The 21,594-nt window shown below is 38.1% G+C and overlaps 1 protein-coding gene across 1 annotated transcript; it reads right to left on the bottom strand.

The window, feature by feature from the left end:
- Positions 1 to 862: 862 nt before the first annotated feature.
- Positions 863 to 1,979, bottom strand: LOC127675364 (putative MAGE domain-containing protein MAGEA13P). The gene has a single exon (XM_052171468.1). It carries the CDS (start codon positions 1,943 to 1,945, stop codon positions 983 to 985), a length of 963 nt encoding a protein of 320 aa, XP_052027428.1. The 5' UTR covers positions 1,946 to 1,979; the 3' UTR covers positions 863 to 982.
- Positions 1,980 to 21,594: the final 19,615 nt, after the last annotated feature.

The following is a 21,594-nucleotide window of genomic DNA, read 5'->3' as shown; positions in this document are numbered from 1 at the left end:
TCTCTTTTATGAGGTTTGTTGTGTGATGTTTCTCTCATCAGAAGCCAAGAAGAAATAAAAGCAAAGGTAGAAGTGAAGAAGTGGAACAAGTCTGAGGCTCCTGAGCTTCTGACCTCAGCCAGAGATACCCTCCACTGGGAGATGCAACACGTCTGCTAAGGAGGCTTCTTCTCAGAGCTGTGTGTTTCCTGGGCTTTCCAGACTCAGGATACCCTTCCTTTGGGGTACCTCCCCCTCCCCCAGAGCTGTGTGATGATTCCTGGGTTTCAAAGTCCCAGAATACCCTTTATTCTGAGCAGGAACAGTTATAACCATTATCTACCTTAACAGATTAGTACTCACAAAACTATTTGTGGTTTCTGAAAGCCCCCCAAATGCCTCTGCTCAAAGCATTTATACATTACAGATGTCATTTGGAATCCCATCTCCTCAGTCCTGTTATTAACGTTTTTCCCTATCCCTTACTGAATTTCTTAATTTCCACTGTTATTAAAATGCCCTCCAAAGAACAGACACTGTTGAGAAAACAAGTCGTACAGTTTATTAAGCTTTAATTTCTCATGCATTCTTGACCAAACCAAGTATATGAGGTACACACCTTTAGTTTCACAATGCAGACTAAGAGAATACAGGAGTTCCACTACTAACCATTTTTTACACCTTTCTTGCACTTACTGATATTATTTAACTACTTTCCCATTTCTAAGGGAAATTCAGTCACAATGCTATCAGATCTTCCTCTAGGGATCAAAGCTGAAAATGCTCTCAATCTGCTTTTACCAATAACAGGATTCTGATTCTGAAATCTGGCAATCAGGAACAAATATATGAGTAGTACAACAAAGGAATCTAGACTCTGAAGCTAATAAACCTTTTAAAGAGAAACATTTGAAACAATACAGAAAGTAAAAAGAAATCAAAATCTCTTCTGTTTGAAGGCTTGATTGCCCTCTTTAAACATGGTATGAAGCACCAGCCTAATTTACTCAGGGTGGGAGACACCACTGGCCTTGTCTCCAGAACCTGAATTGTCCACAGAAGTAGAAATGGCTGTGGAAGCAAGTAGAGCCCGGGCTCTCTCCTCTTCATCTTTCAGAGCTTCCATATACAAAGCAGTGAAGGAAGTGGGGCTACTCCCAGCAACCTTGCAGAAAAACTGCAGGACTTTCATTTTGCTTGTTTCAGCTTGGGCCCTTGGGCCCCACAGGAACTCATAACTTGGAGGATCACTGTTGGGTATTGGCTGGTACACCAGGTAATTTTCTAACACCAGATCTTCAGTGATGAACTTTCTGGGATTCCCGCATATAAAATCATGCTGGTCACAACGCACACCAACAACATTCAGCACCTCCCAGATCTTCTTCTCAGAGGCGCGGTTGCCTTCCATGAAGATCACACCCAGGATAAGCACCAGGAGGCCGGTCTTGGGTATCCCCTCTTCATTGCTGATCCGCCCATCATAGGTGAGGTCAAGGATTTTCACGAGCATGTAGGTGTGGTTCACAGGATCCACTTCCTTTACTTCAATGCCAAACACCACTTCCATGCATTCACAGGCATGCTTGAAGATCGATGCATGGAAGCGCTTGTACTCCTTAACAACACGCTTCAGAATTTCTGCTTCTGTGACAGGCTCATTTGTTACATACTTGAAACTCAGAAACTTCACCAAATCGGTAACCTTCTTCCGAAGCTCATTGCTGAGTAAAAACTTGGAGAATAGGTAGGCCTTTGAGGTACTTTGACCTCTCTCTGCTTGACCACCAGAACCTTTACTTGCTGAGCTTGATGCCGAGGCTTGGATGGAAGAAGATGAGGAGGTTTCCTGGGGATCCTCTGCAGCAGCTACCTTCTCCGAGGTCACCACCTCTTCTTTAGCTGCAGGAACATCCTCCCTTAGCTGGCCCTCAAGGCCTTGATCATGCTTCTGCCTGTGGGACATTGCAATATGTTTTCCAATAAGTGGCCAGAGAAAGTTTTTGGAGAGTGGCCTGAGGGGAAGAGAAAGAATGTGAGGACTTTGTAACATGTCAGCATTGACAAAGGCTTTTTTCCATACTTAGCTTAGATAGTTCTCTTGGGTCTCACGTGCCTGCCTCGTATAAGCTCTCTTCTGTTCTATGATTTCTGTATATTACTCCAATAACCATGTCCTTTGTTCCTGTACCTTCCATATGAGCAATTCATGGAAGGAGCTCAGATCATAGACTACGTGCACAGACTTGGGTCCTAACCCCAGGGCTAACTGCTGGATAGAAGTAGATTTTGTAAGATCCCACACAATTACGGCACGAACAGGCCCTAATGGCAGTAATTAGGGACTAGACTCCATCTGTTTCTGTAAAAGTGGTCCTCCCTCCATTCTCTAAATGACTGTTGAAAGGCCTGAGACACCTCTCTTTGATAAACAGTTAATCCTTGGACACTGCAGGGAGGAATACTAGAACAACAAAGTAGTGAACCAGAAAGTAGGGTTTCCCAGGGCAGGAGCAGCAAATCTCTAGTGGTATGGGAATCCCACTTGTCTTATTTAGGGTCCTCACACTGGGTAATGTAACTTAGGTCTTCTTCCTTGGATGACCAGATATAGCCACCTCTGATAACATAGGACAATGATTTTCCCTCACTAAGAGAAAAGTTAAAAAAGAGAGAGAAAGAGAGAAAAGAAAAAGAAAGTGACCTATACAGTGACTTAGTAACATTTAGATCTTGGCAGCAGCAGCACAATCTAGCCCATTAGTCTTCCCTGAGAGTCTTCCCCTTTGGCAACAAAATCTCACCATCTCAGATTCCTCCCATGTAAATAAAATCTAAAACAAAATACTCAACATTTAAACAACCCTCTCCTTTTGGAAGTCCCTGACAACCTAGAAATGAAGGGATTCTCATAGAGGCATGTCTGTTTATAACCTGCTAAGGCTAGTGGTGGGAAAAGAATAGTTTTTAATTTTTATTATATTTTTAGTGAATAATTTTTTATACAATATATTCTAATCATGGTTTCCCTTCCAGTATCTCCTCCCTGATCTCTCAACGCTATCACCTTTCTAAGCCTTCTTTTGGTCTCTCTTAAAAAAACAAAAGCAAAAGGGGTTTCAGGATAGCAAAGGTTACACTGTGAATCCTGTCATGAAACAAAACAAAACACAAAAAGGAGGTAAAGAAAGAAGACAAACAAGAACAAAACAAAACAAACTAACAAAATGAAACTAAGAGAATGAAACGTGACTCCACACACAGTGCATTAATGTGCATGCATGTAAGCACAGACACATACACATATATATGCATATGTACAAATGTGCATGTTCATAGGCATATACACATGTGTGCAGAAATGCACAAGTAAAACTCATACACAGAAAAACACTGTTTCAAACAAGAAGAAATAACGAGAGAAAAAAATCCCCCCAAAAATCAGGAATCATACAAGCAAAAGGCCAATAAGGGGGAAATTAATTAATTAATTAATTAATCAATTAAAGCATTATGAAACAAGCAAAGTCTCCAACAGTATCACAAGTATGTTTTGTGTCGGCCATCTGCTGCCAGGCATGAGTGCTGGTTTGGATTCACAGGGAAACTTCCTGAGAGAAATTAAATTTTCCTTTGCAAGAAGTACTTAAGAAAAAAGGCCCCAGGAAGGAGGGGATGCCGTGGAAGGGGGGTGCGGGGGGGGGGGGGGAGAAATACCCTGTCAGAGGTAATGGGGAGGAGGAATGGGATGAGGAACTGTGGGAGGTGGGGAGGGCAGCAACGGCTGGAATGTAAAATACTTTTTAGAAAAGGAGAAAAGCGTCTTGCTAGGGATGAGAGCTCAAGGCTACTTTCCCATCTGAGCAGTGGGAGCCCCTCTGATTGTTTGATTTGGATTTGTTCAGGCCCTACCTATGCCTTGTCTACGAGATAGTGCCGCGGATGTCAGATGTCGAGCCGTTCGAGGGCTGTGAAGCTGCAGTTTCTGAGGCCTCACGGCAGCGCTGGGTTTCGAGATACTATGTTCTGTCTGGGAGAGGTCCTTGAGATTCTATAACTGTCTCACTCTAATGTCCCTCTGGCCTTGCCAGGAATGCCTCCCTTCCTCTATGGACCAGGGTAAAACTATCAGCAAAAACACGCCTCAGATTACAAAATGGAGGCGACACAAGCTAGATCACCGCGTCAGACCTTCCCCACTAGGGCTTAGCAGCCAAGGCCTAGTGAGGGGCAGAAAAGGCCACTCTATTTGTAAGGAAAGATTTATACCTCCCATGTACCTATAGCTTTGCCCAAATCCTCACCTTCAGGCACCACAGGGTCTGCAATGCCTCCTTCAGCTGAACGAACTGGTCCACAGCCTGCTTCAAATCGTCACCTTCTTCAGATAGCTGAAACGGAAGTCACTATGCGTCACTATACGTCACATCCACTTCCTGTTACAGGAAGCTGTGAAGCAAGACAATCTACCTCACAACTGATCTAACTGGGTGGGATAGGTTATGGAACGAAGGAAATGCCCATGAGGAGGAAAAAGAGGTCTTAAGAAAAAGGGCACATGCTCAGAGAAGGGAACTTGGGTGGGGCCGGGTAGTGTGGGAGGAACTGCCTGGGAGTGGGACCGACCGACCACGTGAACAGGATGTAATGTGAATACGGTGAGAGAGAGAGACAGAGAGAGACAGAGACAGAGAGACAGAGACTGGTAGGGAGGAGGAGGGAGACGGAGAAAGGAAAAAGAGGTTTTGGAGTGTGCTAGAACATGGCAAGTGTTGTGCTCTTCCAAAGGGAAATACTGAGGAGAAAGCCAACAAGCAGAGAAGTGGCGCAGGGGAGTTTTCAACATATAATAAGTTAATGCAAAAGGAACATTACTTCGTATTTTAATTCTTCTAAAATAGCAATTTATAAATTTAAACTGTTAACTATCTCCTCACAGCAGTCCTTTACTCCTTCATTAATGTCATTATTAATAAACATGGTAACTATTTTTAAAAAAATACTCTATTGTGAGCACAGAGTCCTCAATTACCAGCACCTTTTATCTTTCTCTTCCTGAGGCCACACCCTTTAAACCTAAATGTTCGTTCACTACACTAAAATCACCAATATGGGACAGAGGGGAAGCCCTTCTTTGACAAGTTCAGAAGAGATTGAGAAATAGCTATATAGGTTTCCATGTGATTTTTCTGTAATTCAGGTGGGAGGCTTAAAGTATTTGTGTTTTTCTCTATGTGTGTCTCTCTCCGTGTGTCCCTCTCTCTGAGTCTTTCTGTGTGTCTCTGTCTCTGTCTCTCCCTCCCACCACCGCATTCCAGTTTTCTCATTATTTTGTTATTCACTTTACCTTCCTGTCATACCCCTTCTTCTCTTCCCAGCCCCCCTCACAAGTCCCTCCACCTATTACCCTGTCCCCTTCTCCTCAGAGAAGGGGAAGAACCCCCTTGAAGCCCTCTTGGGACATCAAGTCACAGCAGGACTAAGCACATACTCTCCCTGTACAGACCTGACCAGTCTAGCTAGGAGAAGGGGATATAATGGTAGACAAAAGAGTCAGAGTCACCCCTGCTCCAATTGTTAGGGGATGCAGTCTGCATATCTGCTACAAATGTATAGAGGGCTTGGCTCCAGCCCCTGCATACACTTTGTCTTTTGGTCTTTTTTTTTTTTTTTTTTTTTTTGTCTCCAGAATTCAAGTTTGAGTGTTTTTCCAGAGGTTGAATCAACATGCTCTTTTCCCTTTCAATTGAGAAGAAAAGTATCACCAAACATTTCTGTTTCTTAATAAGTAACATTAAACCCACCTGAGCTAAAAATAGAACATGTTGTTAAAAATCTATTTTAAGGGTAGGGAAGAGGGCTTATGGGACTTTCAGGGAGGGGAAATCCAGGAAAGGGGAAATTATTTGAAATGTAAATAAAGAGTATATCTAATAAAAATATGAAAAAATCTATTTTAATGTAATACTAAATTCTAAAATAGATAACCTATATTAATTCATTACTTGTTTTAATTAATTTAACTTTATTTTATGTATATGAGTACTTTGCTTGCCTGAGTGCATGTGTGGTTGCCTATAGAAGCTAGAAGTAGGTAGCACGTCAGTCTCATAGTTGTTCAGTCTTTGTGAGTCCCCTTGGTCCCAGGTTAGTTGACTTTGTAGATCTTCTTGTGGTGTCCTTAACCCCTCCTGCTGGCTCGATTCTGTGGCCCATTCTTCCCCAAGACTCTCAGTGGTCTGCCTGATGTTTGGCTCTGGGTCTCTGCATGTTTCTATCCACTGCTGGATGAAGCCTCTCAGGAGACAGTAACACACTAGGCTTATGTCTGCAAGTATTTTTTCTTAATATGGCCTGTATTCCTTGCCTTCATAAGGTCTATTTTCCTGAAATACTTCTATAGGACTATGGAGGATATTGAAAAAAAAATGCCTAACTCAGAAAGCCCTGCCCTGCCCTTTAGAGAAAAACAAGATGATGTTTCTATGACATCCCCTCAGAAGGAATTCTATGAATTCCCCATCTCAAAGAATCCTCTTACCTTGATTCCCGGTCCAGAGTGCCTCTGTACAGACTGATTCCTGCCTTTTCTTAGCCAAAGACCCTCACTTCCCAAAGAAACTATAAACTATCCCTGTAGAGGCGAAGGTCCACAGACTCTGATTTATTATTTTTAATCTGGTATCCTGTTACTAATGTCAGTGCTAGTCTTTATTTTCTTCACATGACTTTTTTCTTACTAGTGTCTGGAAAAGTAGTTGATTGTTGTTTAGCGATATGTTTTGTAATAATGTAGCTGAACTCTTGAAAAATGTGCCTTTGTATGCCCTTGGTTTCTGTGTAGATAAACTTTTGCAATTTATATCAGTACTGTTTGTTTCTAAAACATTTTTTCTTTTTACATTTTCTTGCTTTATAACTAGGTAGGCATTCTGGTATAAAATTCAGTAGTTTGCTGGATAGCCCATTTATCAAAAGCTAGATTATAATAGATAATAGATTCACAAACATAAATATTAAAGGGTTAAGACATCCTAAAGCTAATCTGCCAATAATCATGTAATAGTACTATATTTCAGGGATTCATATGAGGTCATGTGCTCTCTTTCCTCCCTTGGTTCTTTCCTTCCCTCTCTTTTTGTGTCTATGTAAATGTGTGTTCATTAAAGTTAATATTTCTTTAGACACAGATTAATATTACTTAATATTTTGTGGACTGGGAATTGAATTTAAGGCCTCATCCTTATAAGGCAAACACTCTAGCACTGAGCTACCAAGTAATAGTGTCAGCACTAAATGTTTTATTACATTTATTTATTTATGTATGTATTTATTCTTTATCCATTTATTTATTACATGTGGCCATCCATGTGTGCATGGGCCATAATACACATATAGAGTTAATAAAACATCATGTTGGATCCTGGGATAAAACATATCCTCAGGCATGACAGCAAGTGTTTTTACCTATTGAGATATCTCCCTGGATCTTTATTTCATATTATAGAAGAGGCAACTAAATATCAGATGGTACTTGTTACTTGGTCCCTGACACCCACATGACTAAGGGGCAGAGACCTTAAGTAGGATGTCTAGAGTCTATATATCTACATACTGTATCAAATTACAATTTTAATTTAATATATTTATTTAAAACAGCAGATCATGGATAGAGAGGTTGCTCAGATGTTAAGAGTGTTTCCTGTATAAGCATGAGGGTAGGAATGTGGACGCCAGAACCCACCAAACAAGCTATGTGTGTTCTTTTGAACACCTATAACTCCAGCAATGTGGTTGCCAGAGGCTGAAGGATCCTTAAGGCTTGCTGGCTGCTATTCTAGCTAAAATAAAACAAGCTCCAATCCTAGCAAGAGACCCTGCCTTAAAAGAATAAGGTGGAGAGTGACAGAGGAAATCTGATGACCTCCTTTAGCCTAGGTGCACACTCCTCCCCACCCATGCACATACATGTGCATAGTACACAGACACTTTCAAACAAATACATAAATGACATGAAATAATGTAAGTAGCTCATAACAAACTAACAGATAGTATACATTACACTTATTTTGAAGTTCTAAGGGGAATGCAATCAACACTAATTGACAACTAACTGGGAATAAAAAAGATATTTGCTAGCTACTTCATATCACCATATTTATTTTCTTACACAGTTACACACGGGCATTGTGGATCCTGTTCTTTAATAAGATGAACAACTAAAATCCAACTGGCTATCTAAAGTAAAGCAGTAATCAAAGACCAGAAGAACACCTAGCATTATACCATAACAATCATTAAAGAGTTTATAATCAGGACTTGACACACGTAGCCTTTTATTACTTTAAAAAGGGCAACACTGGAGCTTCTAAAAACAGTGTGCAAGCAAAACTGGATTTGCAGACCGCTGAGCCATGTGATCCATTTGCATATAACTTCTGAATGAAAAACATGGAAATCATACAAATTTTGGTTTAGTTACTTTTCCTTTATAAACAAAGCAAGACTTTACAACAAGTGGTATTTGATAAAAGGGTAGAATATGGTGATGGATAACCTATGAATAAAGTGATTCTATAATCTAATTTAGGAAATACTCCCCTTCCTATTAATTAATGAGAACACTAAGAATTTCAAGAAGTTCAGACAATGCTGCAATACATATACAAAATTTACTTATTTCAGTATTCTCAGCTTATGTGAGTATTGATGACTTTATTATACCATATTAACTTATTGTATTATGGTCTATTATGCCCATACTAACATATATTAAACATAGATTTGCAAAAACTGATGTATCAGAAAAAGCCTTAGAAACCATAAGGACTTCAGATACTGTTCAGTTTTCTTTATTATTATCATTGAAAAATCAATCACATTAACTAAGGTCTCTAAGATTTCTGTTGAAATAACATCTGTTTTGCAGTGATTCTTAAACATTAAATGAAAAATGTTCATCAAACGCCTCATATAGATGGCCAGCACTCTATTAAACATTCTTGCTCGCTTACCATTAAAGTATCTTGTCTTCATCGACCTCGGTGCCTCCTCTCTGAATGATCCAAAATTAAATCACAAGATAGATAAGAATCCTCCTTTGCTCCTCTACATTATGCCACAATTTTATCATATTTTTCCCCTCTGCATGAGACTGCTTTGGGCATGAGTCTGCTCACAATTGCCCTATTATCAGACCAATTTCAAACACTTCTCATTTTGTAGCAAATACACTTATAATAAGTGCCAAGTCACAGAAATATTAAGAGAAAGACTATACTATGTGCATTTTATTATTTTTGGCTTTAGAAAGAAGGAAGAGAATAAAACATGTAGACTACTAATCTGTGTAGTGAGGACTGAAATAAACAATGGTGTAACTGTATCTTAGGAAAGTGGAGTCTAATTCTACTTGAAAATTTGACACCACTTTGAAGACATGCCGAATCTTAAGGTAAAGACATATATAGGAGCAGTTAGATAATGGTCACTAACTGCTGATCATTTTATTAAAATATTTATTTGGGTTTTATTTTATGTGTACGAGTGAGTGTTTGCCTGCATAGATGTTTGTGCATTTTGTGCATATCTGGTGCCTACAGAGGCCAGAGGGCACATTAGATTCTGTGGTACTGGAGTAGCAGATGGTGTGAACCACCATGTAGGTTCTGGGAACTGAACTCTGGTCCTATACAAGCAATGAAACATCTCTCAAGCATCCCAGAGATTACTAAATGGAAATAGGAGATAGGATCTCAGCTTTTAGTGCTCCGTATGAAATCATCCTTCCTCTATGGACTTATTTCAGGGTCCATTCTCTTTAACTTTGGGAAACCTTAATTTTGGTTAAAAACTCTCCTCAATCTAGAACTTTTATGTAGACTATTCTGCTTTCAAGACACAGAGATTCAAGAAAGTATGGGAAAATATTTCCCATTTTTCTCATGTAAACTTTAAAGTTACCTATGTTAACAAAATAATGGACCTCAGTTCTTGGATGTCCTAGAAGAAATTCCAAATTATATGGATTCAAAATGAAATTACCTTTGCCCCACAAATGGTTCCAAAATCTAACCCAATTATTGAAGACAGACCTAGAAGTCTTGTAGAAAGCCTCTGAGGCTTCATGGCGATAAGAAAAGCTTTACATAAACTTTCACAGGATAGATAAGACTAAACAGAAACCCTATGCTGGCCAGGTATTTGACTCCATATATATATTAGGCAAGTTATATAATCAAACTGAGCCCTCATCAATGAATGGGTGGATATAAAAGTGTCTACATATAGGATAGAATACTTTAATACTTAAATTATTTCATTCTGAACAATGTGGATGAACCTGGAGGACATTGTACTAAGTAAAATCGTATTTTTATGTGAAATCTCAAACAGTTAAAAGTCCTAAAGTTGAAAGTGAAAAGCCCTGGTTATTAGAGACTAAAGATAGCAAAAAGAGATGGTGTTAATAAAAAAAAACCATAGAATTGCAGTTAGACAAAGGTAATAAATGGTAAATATTTGCATTGATGTATCCATTCATTATCTTGATATATTTATTGTCACTGCATAAAACATGGCAATGTATCTCATAATTATATACAATTATAATTTGTCAAAAAGGTGGGCTGCTTAAGAAAGACATAATAGTGTAGCCAAGAAGCATATGTTTAAGAATCTATGGCATTGCTGGTCTATTCGTAATAGCCAGAAATTTGAAACAACTTAGATGTCCCTCAACAGTAGAATGGATACAGAAAATGTGGTACATTTACACAGTAGAGTGTTACTTAGCTGTTAAAAATTTGACACCATGAGATTTGAAGGCAAATGAATACATCAAGAAAAAGTCATCCTAAATGAGGCAACCCAGAAAGATAAATATGGCATGTATTCACCTATAAGTGCATATTCGCTGTTAAGTAAATAGTAAACAAGCTACAGTCCTTAGACAGAAAAACAAGCTACAGTCCTTAGACAGAAAGAGGATAAGGAAAGGTGGTTTGGGGGAAAATACAGGATTTCTCTGGGAGGTAAAAATAGAATAGATTTTATGGGTGAACTGGAGCCAAGGGGCACTGGAACGGGAGGATCACATGGGGAGGGGAAAGGAATGAGGGAGAGAGAGAGCTAGAATTGAGGGCCATTTGAGGGGTGGTGTTGAAATATAGTGCACTGAAAACTTCCTAAAATATATTAAGGCAATCCCAGTGAAATCCTGAATTATGGGGGAGATGGAGGAGTTCCAACTGGCCATCTCTGGTTGTTGGCCAAAGGGGTCCTGTGGAAATCCCACAGACAACCCAGGCTGTTGGCAAGAAAATATGTTGCTCTTCACAAATTGACAGCAAGACCCCATTGCTGAAGAAAACACTCACACAACGCACTGTACATGGAGAGGTCAAAATGTTGCCTACATAGAACCTTTATCCCTATGTTCTAGTGTTTCTGATATGGGAAGGTACTCTGTAGGCTACCAAAAGAGAACATATACACCAATTCAGCTACAAAATCTTTGATCTACAATACTGTACTGCCCACAAAATATGCAATGGCAATGGTGGCCCAAAGCTGGTGGGACTAACCAACAAATGTCTTGGTAATCAAGAACAAGAGACTAGATAAGCCAAATACCTAGGGTAAAACCAAATACTATTGGTCTTTAAAACAAAAGGTGTAATAAAATAACTCTTAACGGTATTGTGCTATACTCGTAGATCAGTGCCTGATTCAGCCATCACCAGAGAAGATTCCTCCTGCAGCAGATGGAAACAAACACAGAGACCCACAACCAGATATTACACATACACAGAGAGAGGAGGAAAGGGAGGGAGGGAGAGGGGGAGAGGGAGATGGGGGGGAAGGGAGGAAGAGAGGGAGGGAGAGACAGAAACAGAGATAGAGACAGAGAGACCTTGGAATATACAACTCTATCAAATACCTCTCCTAAGAGCTCAGGGAACACTGCAGAGAAGGAAACAGAAAGAATATATGAGCCACAGAGGGATACTAGAGGACACCAGAGAACAAATCCCTCTAAATCAATTAAGCAAAGCTCATAGGAATGCACAGACTGAAGCAGCCAGCACTGGCCTGCACATGTCTGCACCAGGTTCTCTGTATCTATATTATGGCTTTCAATTTAATGTGTTTATAAAATTTCTGAGTATACAAATGAGTAAGCCTCTGATTCTTGGGCCCTCTCTTGGGGATCTATTTCTTCTGTTGGTTTCACTTTGATATAATGTGTTTTACCTTATGTTTTATTTTGTTCTCTTTTGCGATCTTTTAGAGGCCGGTTCAGTTCTAACGAGAGACAGAAAGAGGGTGGATACTGAGGGAAAGGGTGTGAGGAGAAGTAGAGGGTTGGAAACTGTAACCAGGATATATTAAATGAGAAAAGAATCTCCTTCTAATAAATGGGAAAAAATTTACAAAGTAATCTGTGGCATGGGACTTCAGCTTTCGGAGGACCTCGCCCCTGCTTTGAGGAGGGTATTTTTATCTGTGTGCTTGCTGGATGTGTTTCTTCACTCCTAATAAAAGCTTTTCTTCAAAAAAGTAAAAGAATCTATAGCATATCGAAAATGTGCAAACATATAGGCTAACTAGAAAAAGTAATTAGGGCCAGAACCCAATTCAGGAAAGCAAAAGCTTACCAATCTATTATTTTATGTGCATTCATTTGTTTGATGTTAAATAGTTGTAATTTTCATACTTCTAACTATGAGTCATCACATAATAGGCAATATAGAAGTCGTGGGTTCTTTAACTGAAAGGCATATTACCTTAAAGAAATAAAATATATTTCTAATGGTGTCATATTCTTATTCTTGAATGGTTTTCACAAAACATATGTTGGTTGTATGTTCCAACTACATTTCTCTCAACCAAATCTGAAGCTAGTCAAAGAATAGTCACTTTAATTCGGCAGTAAAGTCAATTACTATCTATTTGGAATTATAAATTTTGTCTAATTGCTATATGTTAATTTTTTGCTTCTCAAGGATTGGTCAGAAGTTAGAAACTGTATAGAATAAATTAATGTCATAAATCCTTTACTTTGAACATAACAGGAATAATATTGTATTATTAGGAAATTCATTCCTTCATACCTTCACTTAAAATTGGCTGAAGTATTTAAAGAATATTGGCTTGATTTGGTGTCAAGCTATGAGACACCCTTAGAGTATTACTTTTGATCATTCTGACTGTGAATGTGGGGAAATGATGAGATACAAGGCAAAGGAGGATATCATCAGGGGACAAACAACCATCAGTTTATATATGTAATGCAAAATATAAAATTTCTCTTGTGTATCATTGAGAACTCTGGTAAAGATTTAGCAATAATATTGCCATAATCCCTTGAAATATCTGATACATCATTCTGCCTGCTGTAGATGGGAGATTCTCAGTACAGAAAGAATGATTAAAAGCAGGAAAGCAATCCAATAAGAAGGCTATTGACAGAGTCTAGCTTTGAAATGATGAGGCATTAATCTTGTTTCTGCTTACAAGTATAAGAAAGTTAGAGATTCAGACTCTCTTCTAGAAGGTGGGCCAAAAGAGAAGACCATTATTGTCATGAAGGATGATACCAAGCTAGAAGTCCATCATGCTTTATTTATTCATTTCATTAAAACATATTTTGGTGGTTAATTTTACAAGCTGTCTTGACTGCACTGATAGAGGTTTAGGGATTAGTAGACCATAGTTTAGGCCACAATTATGAATGTGTCTGTGAATTTTCAGAGAACACTGACTTATGGGAGAGGAGCAGAGGAAAAAAGGCCTCTATGATGACAAGTGCCACAGCACCGTCCAATAAGTTGGGGGCTTCTGTAAAATAAAAATGGAAGAAAATAAAACCAACTCAGCAAACACAGCTCCATTATTCCTGAGCAAGTAGGTTTATCACTACTGCTTTTGCCTGTGGATATCAAACTCCTACTCCTACCTTCCTTTCAATATCAGCACCTCTCTGGAGTTCTTCCAGGCCTTCACCGGGCTTATCAAGAACAAACATTGTTTCTACTTCTGCATTTCAAGGACTTAGCACAATGAATGGACACAGTGATGTGGTGCTCAGAATGTCCTTCAGAGGAGGAGTCATTATCCCAGCTACTGGGAATTCTATCAACAGACTATCTGCTGTAATTAGAGCAGAGATCATTTTATTTGCAGAGAGGGCCTTTCTAAACGTCATAACTCATGTTAAGATGGCCTAGACACAATGAATAATTCATTGAGGCACATGTAAGACTGGTCCTATCTTCACACCATAGTGTGTGCCACCTTTAAATTGCAACAGTGCTTTCAGAGGTCCCTGAGGCTTTGAATGTGGCTGCATTGGAATACATCAAAAACTGATTGTCCCAGAGTACATTTGTCCTCCTTTCCTTCTCTTCTCCATTGCTTTGTATTTAAAGGGTACTTATTAGAAAATATTGAAGCATGAAGAATCCATCTCACAAGAGCTTCCTGGGTAATCTATCCCACACTTAGAATATTTAGAATAAACAATGATTAGTTAGATGAATGCTCATCTTATTTTGGCTGCAAAGGGTGAAAATCATGGGCTTTATTTGCTATTTAATTCTCTCCTACTCATCTCAAAGAGAATGTAGTAAACAAAGAGCTCTGAGAGGAAAATATATACTTTCTTCTTCTCTATATATTCTTAAGTACACAGAAATAAATTATACTCTGACAACATGCAAATTTCTGTGCCAAAAGTATTTCTGTTGGCTCCTGTCTGTGTAATTAAACCATGTTCTTTCTTGAAGATATTTGAAAAAGAAATGCTTAACTTTAAAGGTATCACTAATATAAAAATAAGCTGTATTGATGATGTTTACCTGGAGGGATTTCAATTCAATTTCAAAACTCAAGACATTTTTACAATGTGACAGGAATTAAATTAAATATGTATATATATGAAAATTCAGTTTCTCATTATTTAAGTCCTGTAATCTTATCTTCACTTATTTATCAAGTTCTTCTGTTATTTAATATATAAGACTTTGAACTATAAATAAGTACAAACCTTCATAGACCACTCATTTTTATGGAATTGAGAGGAAAAAGAGGTTCAAATTGCTGAAAGTTTAGAGCTTTCTTCTTGCATTTCACCCCACATATTTTGAGGCATAGGTTTACCAATACTGAGAATGCCTGTAGCAATTCTCAGTATTGTTCTATTGACAGTTTAGTCCCTTACACAATACATAGTCAAATGCCAAAATATGGAAAGTAGAAAATATATTAATTGTGACTTTCAAATCATTTACATGAATAAAATTCATGAATAAATTCTGAACTGCTTTATGTAAGGTCTGACCTAATTAGTGATAATATTGCAATAAAATACTAATGGACATCTAAGTTCTGATTACCACGAGGAGAAATGATATGATGTATACATGATACATTTGGAAAAGAAAACACCATATGAAGCAGGAATACCAAATCAATGATGATGGTGCTGGGCTTCTTGGAGTGAATAACTACGAAGTTATCTACCTTTGTAGACAGCAGCCAGATGATACCTTATGTACACACACACACACACACACACACACAGAGAGAGAGAGAGAGAGAGAGAGAAACAGACAGACAGACACACAAAGTTATATGTATATAGAGACCTTTTAAGTCTACACATTCCAAATATGACCCACAATTAGTCATTGTAGATGTAAGCATTACCAGTTTCAGGATGGGATTCTTGAGACTAGATTCCTCTATGAGAGCAAAATTACACTAAGATCTCTCATACTGTGCCATTTCTTATGCAGATAAGAAATAATATGCCAATACAATAGCTCTATATTGATATATACTTTGTGTAATACAGTTGGTCTATATGGTACTAGGGAAAGCAGTCAATCAATAGGTGTTTGTATATGAATTAAAAAAAAACTAGTTGAAACTTCCTTATTAGTATAAACACCATGAAAAGAGAATTAAGATTTATTTGAATTTATAATATTGGGATTCAGCAGACCTAAGTGTTCAAATTAGAAAAAGAGCCAAGTACCAATTCATAGTTGTATGATATGTCTCCTGATATCATGATATCCTTTTGATATTAATAGGAAATCAGTAGTGCAAATTTTTACCAAGGATTTCTGTCAATAGTTTCAAATTAGGAAATGCGTCCTATATCTTACTACAAATAGATAACATACCAAAATTAGCAATGAAGAAAACTGAATTCATCTGAAGACAAAAGGCAAAGAACAAGGGCAGTCAATTGTGCCTGACATTTAATGTGATAAGGACATAGTGCTTCAAATTGGTCTTAGAGTTAATTATTTCAATTGTACTTTTGTGTGCCATGGTATTTATTCTTGAGCAAGGGTTGTTGAAATAGTTCAGCTTTGCTCATTATTTAGTTCAAACATTTGTTGTCCTTTCAAAATAAAAAACCAATTTAGTAAAAGTAAGCATTCATTATAAAGTCTATCTCTTTTTATTTTATAGCATTTTGGATTAATGTCATGACTTAAGAAATTAAATTTCTTTGCCAATTGTAGTAGATGCACATCTATATGCATGCTCATTTATTCAGCAAATGTGCCATTGCATATTAATGATTCAAAATGTGAGGGTTCATATGTGAATAAGCTGTCCTTGAACTCATACTTATTTTGTCCTTGAACCTCAAACTTATTTTGCCTATTTGTTTCTAGATAGAGAAAAAAGGGGTCGAGTTGAGTGGGTAGGGAGGATCTAGGAATAGTTAGAGAGAGAAGAAACAGTAATCAGAATATATTGTATGAACAAAATTATTTTCAATGAAAATTTTAAACAAAAAAACAGTCTACTGCAAATAAAAGAAAAAGTAAAAGTATATGGAGGCAAGAAGCAGAGATAGGTAGCCCACCCATCATACACTGAATTAAGATATGCACAGAAATACATGCTAAGGTAGCTTTTGGAAAAGCTGGTGATGCCCAAGCTCAGAGTTATATGATCATTAGGAGTGAATCTAGGAAAGACATGGGAGATGGACACTGTAGACACAAGAACAAAGATGCAAAGACCACCAGTGAGGTGAGACTGAGAGTCAGGATGGAAATTCAAACTAACAACTTCAGTAAAATGAGAAAGTTCATTTTCAGTCCTGCTGTGGTGTCATATGTTATCACTTCATTAATCAATTCATTGCAGGCATTACCTTTATGCAGGTAATATATTTCCTCCAACTAAAAACCTGCAAAATTTCCCCCCAAAATATTGAGACTCCTGAACGTTTACTAGGAAAAGTTATCCATTTGAAAAGTAAAAATTTTTATACCCCAGGGTTTACAAGCATATAGATGTGAAGATTGTTTAACAAATATTGTATAGCTCCTTTATATATTCATTATTGAAATTGGCTCAGTAATGAGCATGTTAAGCTGCTTCTTATATTCATCTATACATGCTCCATTCTACTTCAAGATTTCTGGGAGGTTTTGATAGATTTATTACTTATTTTTCCTTTTTTAAAATTACTTTCTTTTTTTTACAGTCCAGCGGTCACCCCCTTCCTGGTCCATCCTCCCAAACTTCCTCATCCCATTCCTCCTTCCCCCTGTATTCAAAAGGATGTCTTCCCCCACCCCAGCCAGTCCTTTCTACCCCCTGAGGCCTGAAGTCTTTCTAGGATTAGGCATGTCTTCTCTCACTGAGACCAAACCAGGCAGTTCTCTACTGTAAATGTGTAAGGAGCCTCAAACCAATTCCTATGAGCTGCTGAGTGGTGGCTTGTTGTCTGAGAGATCTCAGGGGCTGTTTCCACTCCCTTCCATTCCACACCTCCCCTTTTCCCTAGATCCACCCCTCGACCTCCCACCTCCAGAAAAGAGGAAGTCACCCAGGGCCATCAACCAAACACTGCATAGCAAGCTATAATAGAAACAGGGAGATGGTATCACATCAAAGCTAGATGAGGCAATCCAGTAGGACAGGGGTCGAACAAATAGGCAAAAGCATCAGGGACAGCCACTATTCCTACTGATAGGATTCCCATAAGAACACACAGCTACATGCACAGGACCTATGTGAGACTCACATGAGCTCCATGATCTCTGTGAACCCCCTTAAATCTAGGTCAGTTGACTCTGTGGGCCCATCTCTTGGTGTCCCTGACCGTTCTGGTTCCTTCAATCCTCCTTCCCCTCCTGTGCATTATCTGACTTCTTATGTTTTGCTATGGAAATTTGCATCTCTTTTCATCATTCTCTTCATGAAGTCTCTCGGTCTCTTTGATGACACGTCCCAGACCATTTGGCAAGCAGGACAAATTTTAAGTCAAAGATTGTGTGGCTGGGTTGGTGTATTAGTTTGGGTTCTCTAGAGTCACAGAATGTATGGATAGTCTTTATATAGTTAGGGGATTTGTTGATGACTTACAGTCTATAGTCCAACTCCCCAACAATGGTCAGCAGCAGCTGTGGATGGAAGTCCGTGGATCTAGCAGTTGCTCAGTCCCACGAGGCAAGCAGGCAAGGAAGAGTGAGTAAATCTTCCTTCTTCCAATGTCCTTATGTATCTCCAGCAGAGGGTGTAGCCCAGATTAAAGGCTGTAGGTCTCCAACAGAGGGTGTGACCCAGATTATTGGCATGTGGGTCTCCAGCAGAGGGTGTGGCCCAGATTAAAGTATGTGCCTCCATGCCTTTAATCCCAGATGATCTTGGACTCGGAGATCTCCTTGTCTTAATCTTCTGAAATTCATAGCCACTATGCTTCAAGATCTCTATTCCAAGATCCAGGTTAGAAACTATATCTCTGAGCCTCCAGATTAGGATCATAGATGAGCCTTCCAATTCTCGATTGTAGTTCATTCTAGATATAGTCAAGTTGACAACCAGGAATAGACACTACAGTTGGTGTCCCAGTCTCTTCACTTGAGTCCTTGCCCAGTTATAGAGGATGGCCACTTCAGGCTCTGTGTCCCCCATTACTAGGAATCTTTGCTAGGGTTAGTCTTGGAGATTCCATGGAGTTTCTATTGCACTAAATTCCTACCTCAGCCCTAAAATGTCCCCTCAGTTATCTCAGTTATTTCTCCCAGGATTCTTCCCTTTCACCCCACTCACCCAATTCCTCCTATTCCCATTCCCATCTGCCCCCAGTTCAGATGAGAAATCTGTTCTATTTCCCCTTTCCAGGGAGATCCATGTGTCCCACCTCAAGCCCTTTTTGTTACTTAGCCTCTCTGAGACTGTGGATTGTAGGTTGGTTATTTTGTACTTTACAGCTAATACTCACTTATAAGTGAGTACGTACCATGTTTGTCTTTCTGGGTCTGAGGTACCTCACTCAAGATGATCTTGTTTTCTAGTTTCAACCATTTGCCTGCAAAATTTATAATGTCATGGTTTTTAATAGGGGAGTAATACTCTACTGTGTAAATGCCATATTGGAGCAAGATGAGCATTCCCCCACTGCTGGTGCAAATGTCAGCTTGTACACTCACATTGGAAGCCAATCTGGCAGTTACTCAGAAGACTGTAAATCGATCTACCTGAAGACCCAGCTATACCACTATTGGAGATATACCTAAAAGATGCTCTGTTCCATCCTTGCTCGACAATGTTCATTAATAGTTTATTAATAATTAATAGCCAGGAATTAGAAACAACCTAGAAGTCCCTCAACTAAAGAATGACTTTATTCATTTTTAAATAAAGCTAAGTATTGTCAAAGAATTTTTCGTATCTATTAAAATCATCTTATGGCTTAGTTCTTTTGTGATTTTTCTCATTTTTATTATTTCCTTGAGGACCTTGTGTTAATCATGTTTATCCCTCTCTTAACTCCTCCCATGTCCATCCCCTTTCCTTACCCATCCAACTTTACATCCTTAAGTTAAATTTGTACTGGCCATATAGTCTTGGGTGTTTAGCCTTTCACTAGAAGTTTTTGGCCAATCAGGGATCACACACTTAAATAAAATTGACTCTTGAACAGCAATTAATTGCCAATAACTCCTTAGTGATGGTTGAGACATATTTTGTCTTTTGAGAGGATGGCTTATTCTTGTATTTGAATCTTGACCAGGCCTACATTCCCATAACACGCTCTGCCATAATAAGAGAGGCTTGTAGCATTCTGAAAGTAGCACATAAAAGCACCATTTAGCATGAAAAATCTCATCATTTTAAATCCATCATTCATTATTATAAAACATCTTCTATAGCAAGCTATTATCTTTGAAACCAAGGCATGGTTTTCTATGAAAATCATTAAAAATATGTCACCATCACCCTAAATTATGTTTCCAGGCTCATTTCCCCCACACCCTCTTTAAAGTCAGGCATATCAGCTATCAGCAGCTTCCGCATCATCGCTTTTAAACATGCTCTCCAGAGTTTGAACTTTACTTGTGCATCCCATTGACTGAAATTATTTTTCTCAGTATATGATACATGCTTATAACTCATTTACTCAATAGCTAATAAATTTCTTCCCTTGGATATTATTGGATTTTGTTCTTAATAAAACCACGTATCCCTAATTGAACAATAAAATTCCAAGTCCAACAGAACTGTCTTCAAATTGCACTCTAAGTTTTACTAGCTATGAGACCCTGTACCTATTATTTGTACATGCTAGGACTTCATTATCTCATTGGTAAAATGAGCATACTGATAATATTTAATGTTAGAATCCTGAGGATTAACTAACATATTGACCATCTGACTCTTGACATGAAGACTCAAAAACATCACTTACCGTCATTAGTATTAGTATCCTTTCTTAGACTGAAATCTTCTAGAACCATCAGGAAGAACACAACATTTGCCTCAGGCTTTATAAATAATGAGGGCTCAGGAATCATCTGTTAAAATGAATTATTTCGAAGAAGCTACTGCCAGTTTCCTAATGGAACAAAAGAATAGCGAGTAGCTACAAACTTGTACTTAACCAATGATTTGTTTCAAACACATATTTACCGATAAACAAAATGTATGATTCATTTAAATCTCAGGAAATTCTGAAGACACAGTACCATCTGGATGTTATGTGGTTTTTCAATGTGTCTACACTGAGAAATACTAACATTTTTATTAACATGATTTTTGGAAATCTTGCATTTAAATAATTTGGTTCATTATTTTTCTGAATTTAGAATTTCATTTGGTCAAATAATTTCTGTTCACTTGGTAAACAGAAACCCAGAGTAAAACCATAAATTCACATAAAATACTAGCTTTTTGATATATTTTTGGTGTTTGTTCAAATTGTCATTTATGTCTGCTCCCAATACAATTTTCTAAATATTCTAAATAAAACAGTCTATTTATATGTCAAATATTAATTATCTTTTTGCAATACACTGAGATATTTCTACTATTAATGGTTAAGTGGGATCTGACTTAATAAAAATCATCAAATGAAATGTTAAATAGTCCATTCAGAGCCTCTTTATTACAAGATTGGGAGAGAGTACTCAAATACACAGCTATTAAAATTGGATAGCTATCAGAGAGGCCATTATACTAATAGCTAGAAAAAAATACATTGAACAGTTTCAAAAGTACAAAGTCAGTTGTTTCTTAGTACAAATGAAATACATTAGCTATGATATTCCAGAGCATTATTGAGATCTCTTTAGC

The sequence above is a fragment of the Apodemus sylvaticus genome, chromosome X (assembly GCF_947179515.1).
Source record: "Apodemus sylvaticus chromosome X, mApoSyl1.1, whole genome shotgun sequence".
Lineage (NCBI taxonomy): Eukaryota > Metazoa > Chordata > Mammalia > Rodentia > Muridae > Apodemus > Apodemus sylvaticus.
The sequence above is the reverse complement of the archived record's forward strand: the minus strand, read 5'-3'. Positions and strand labels throughout refer to the sequence as shown.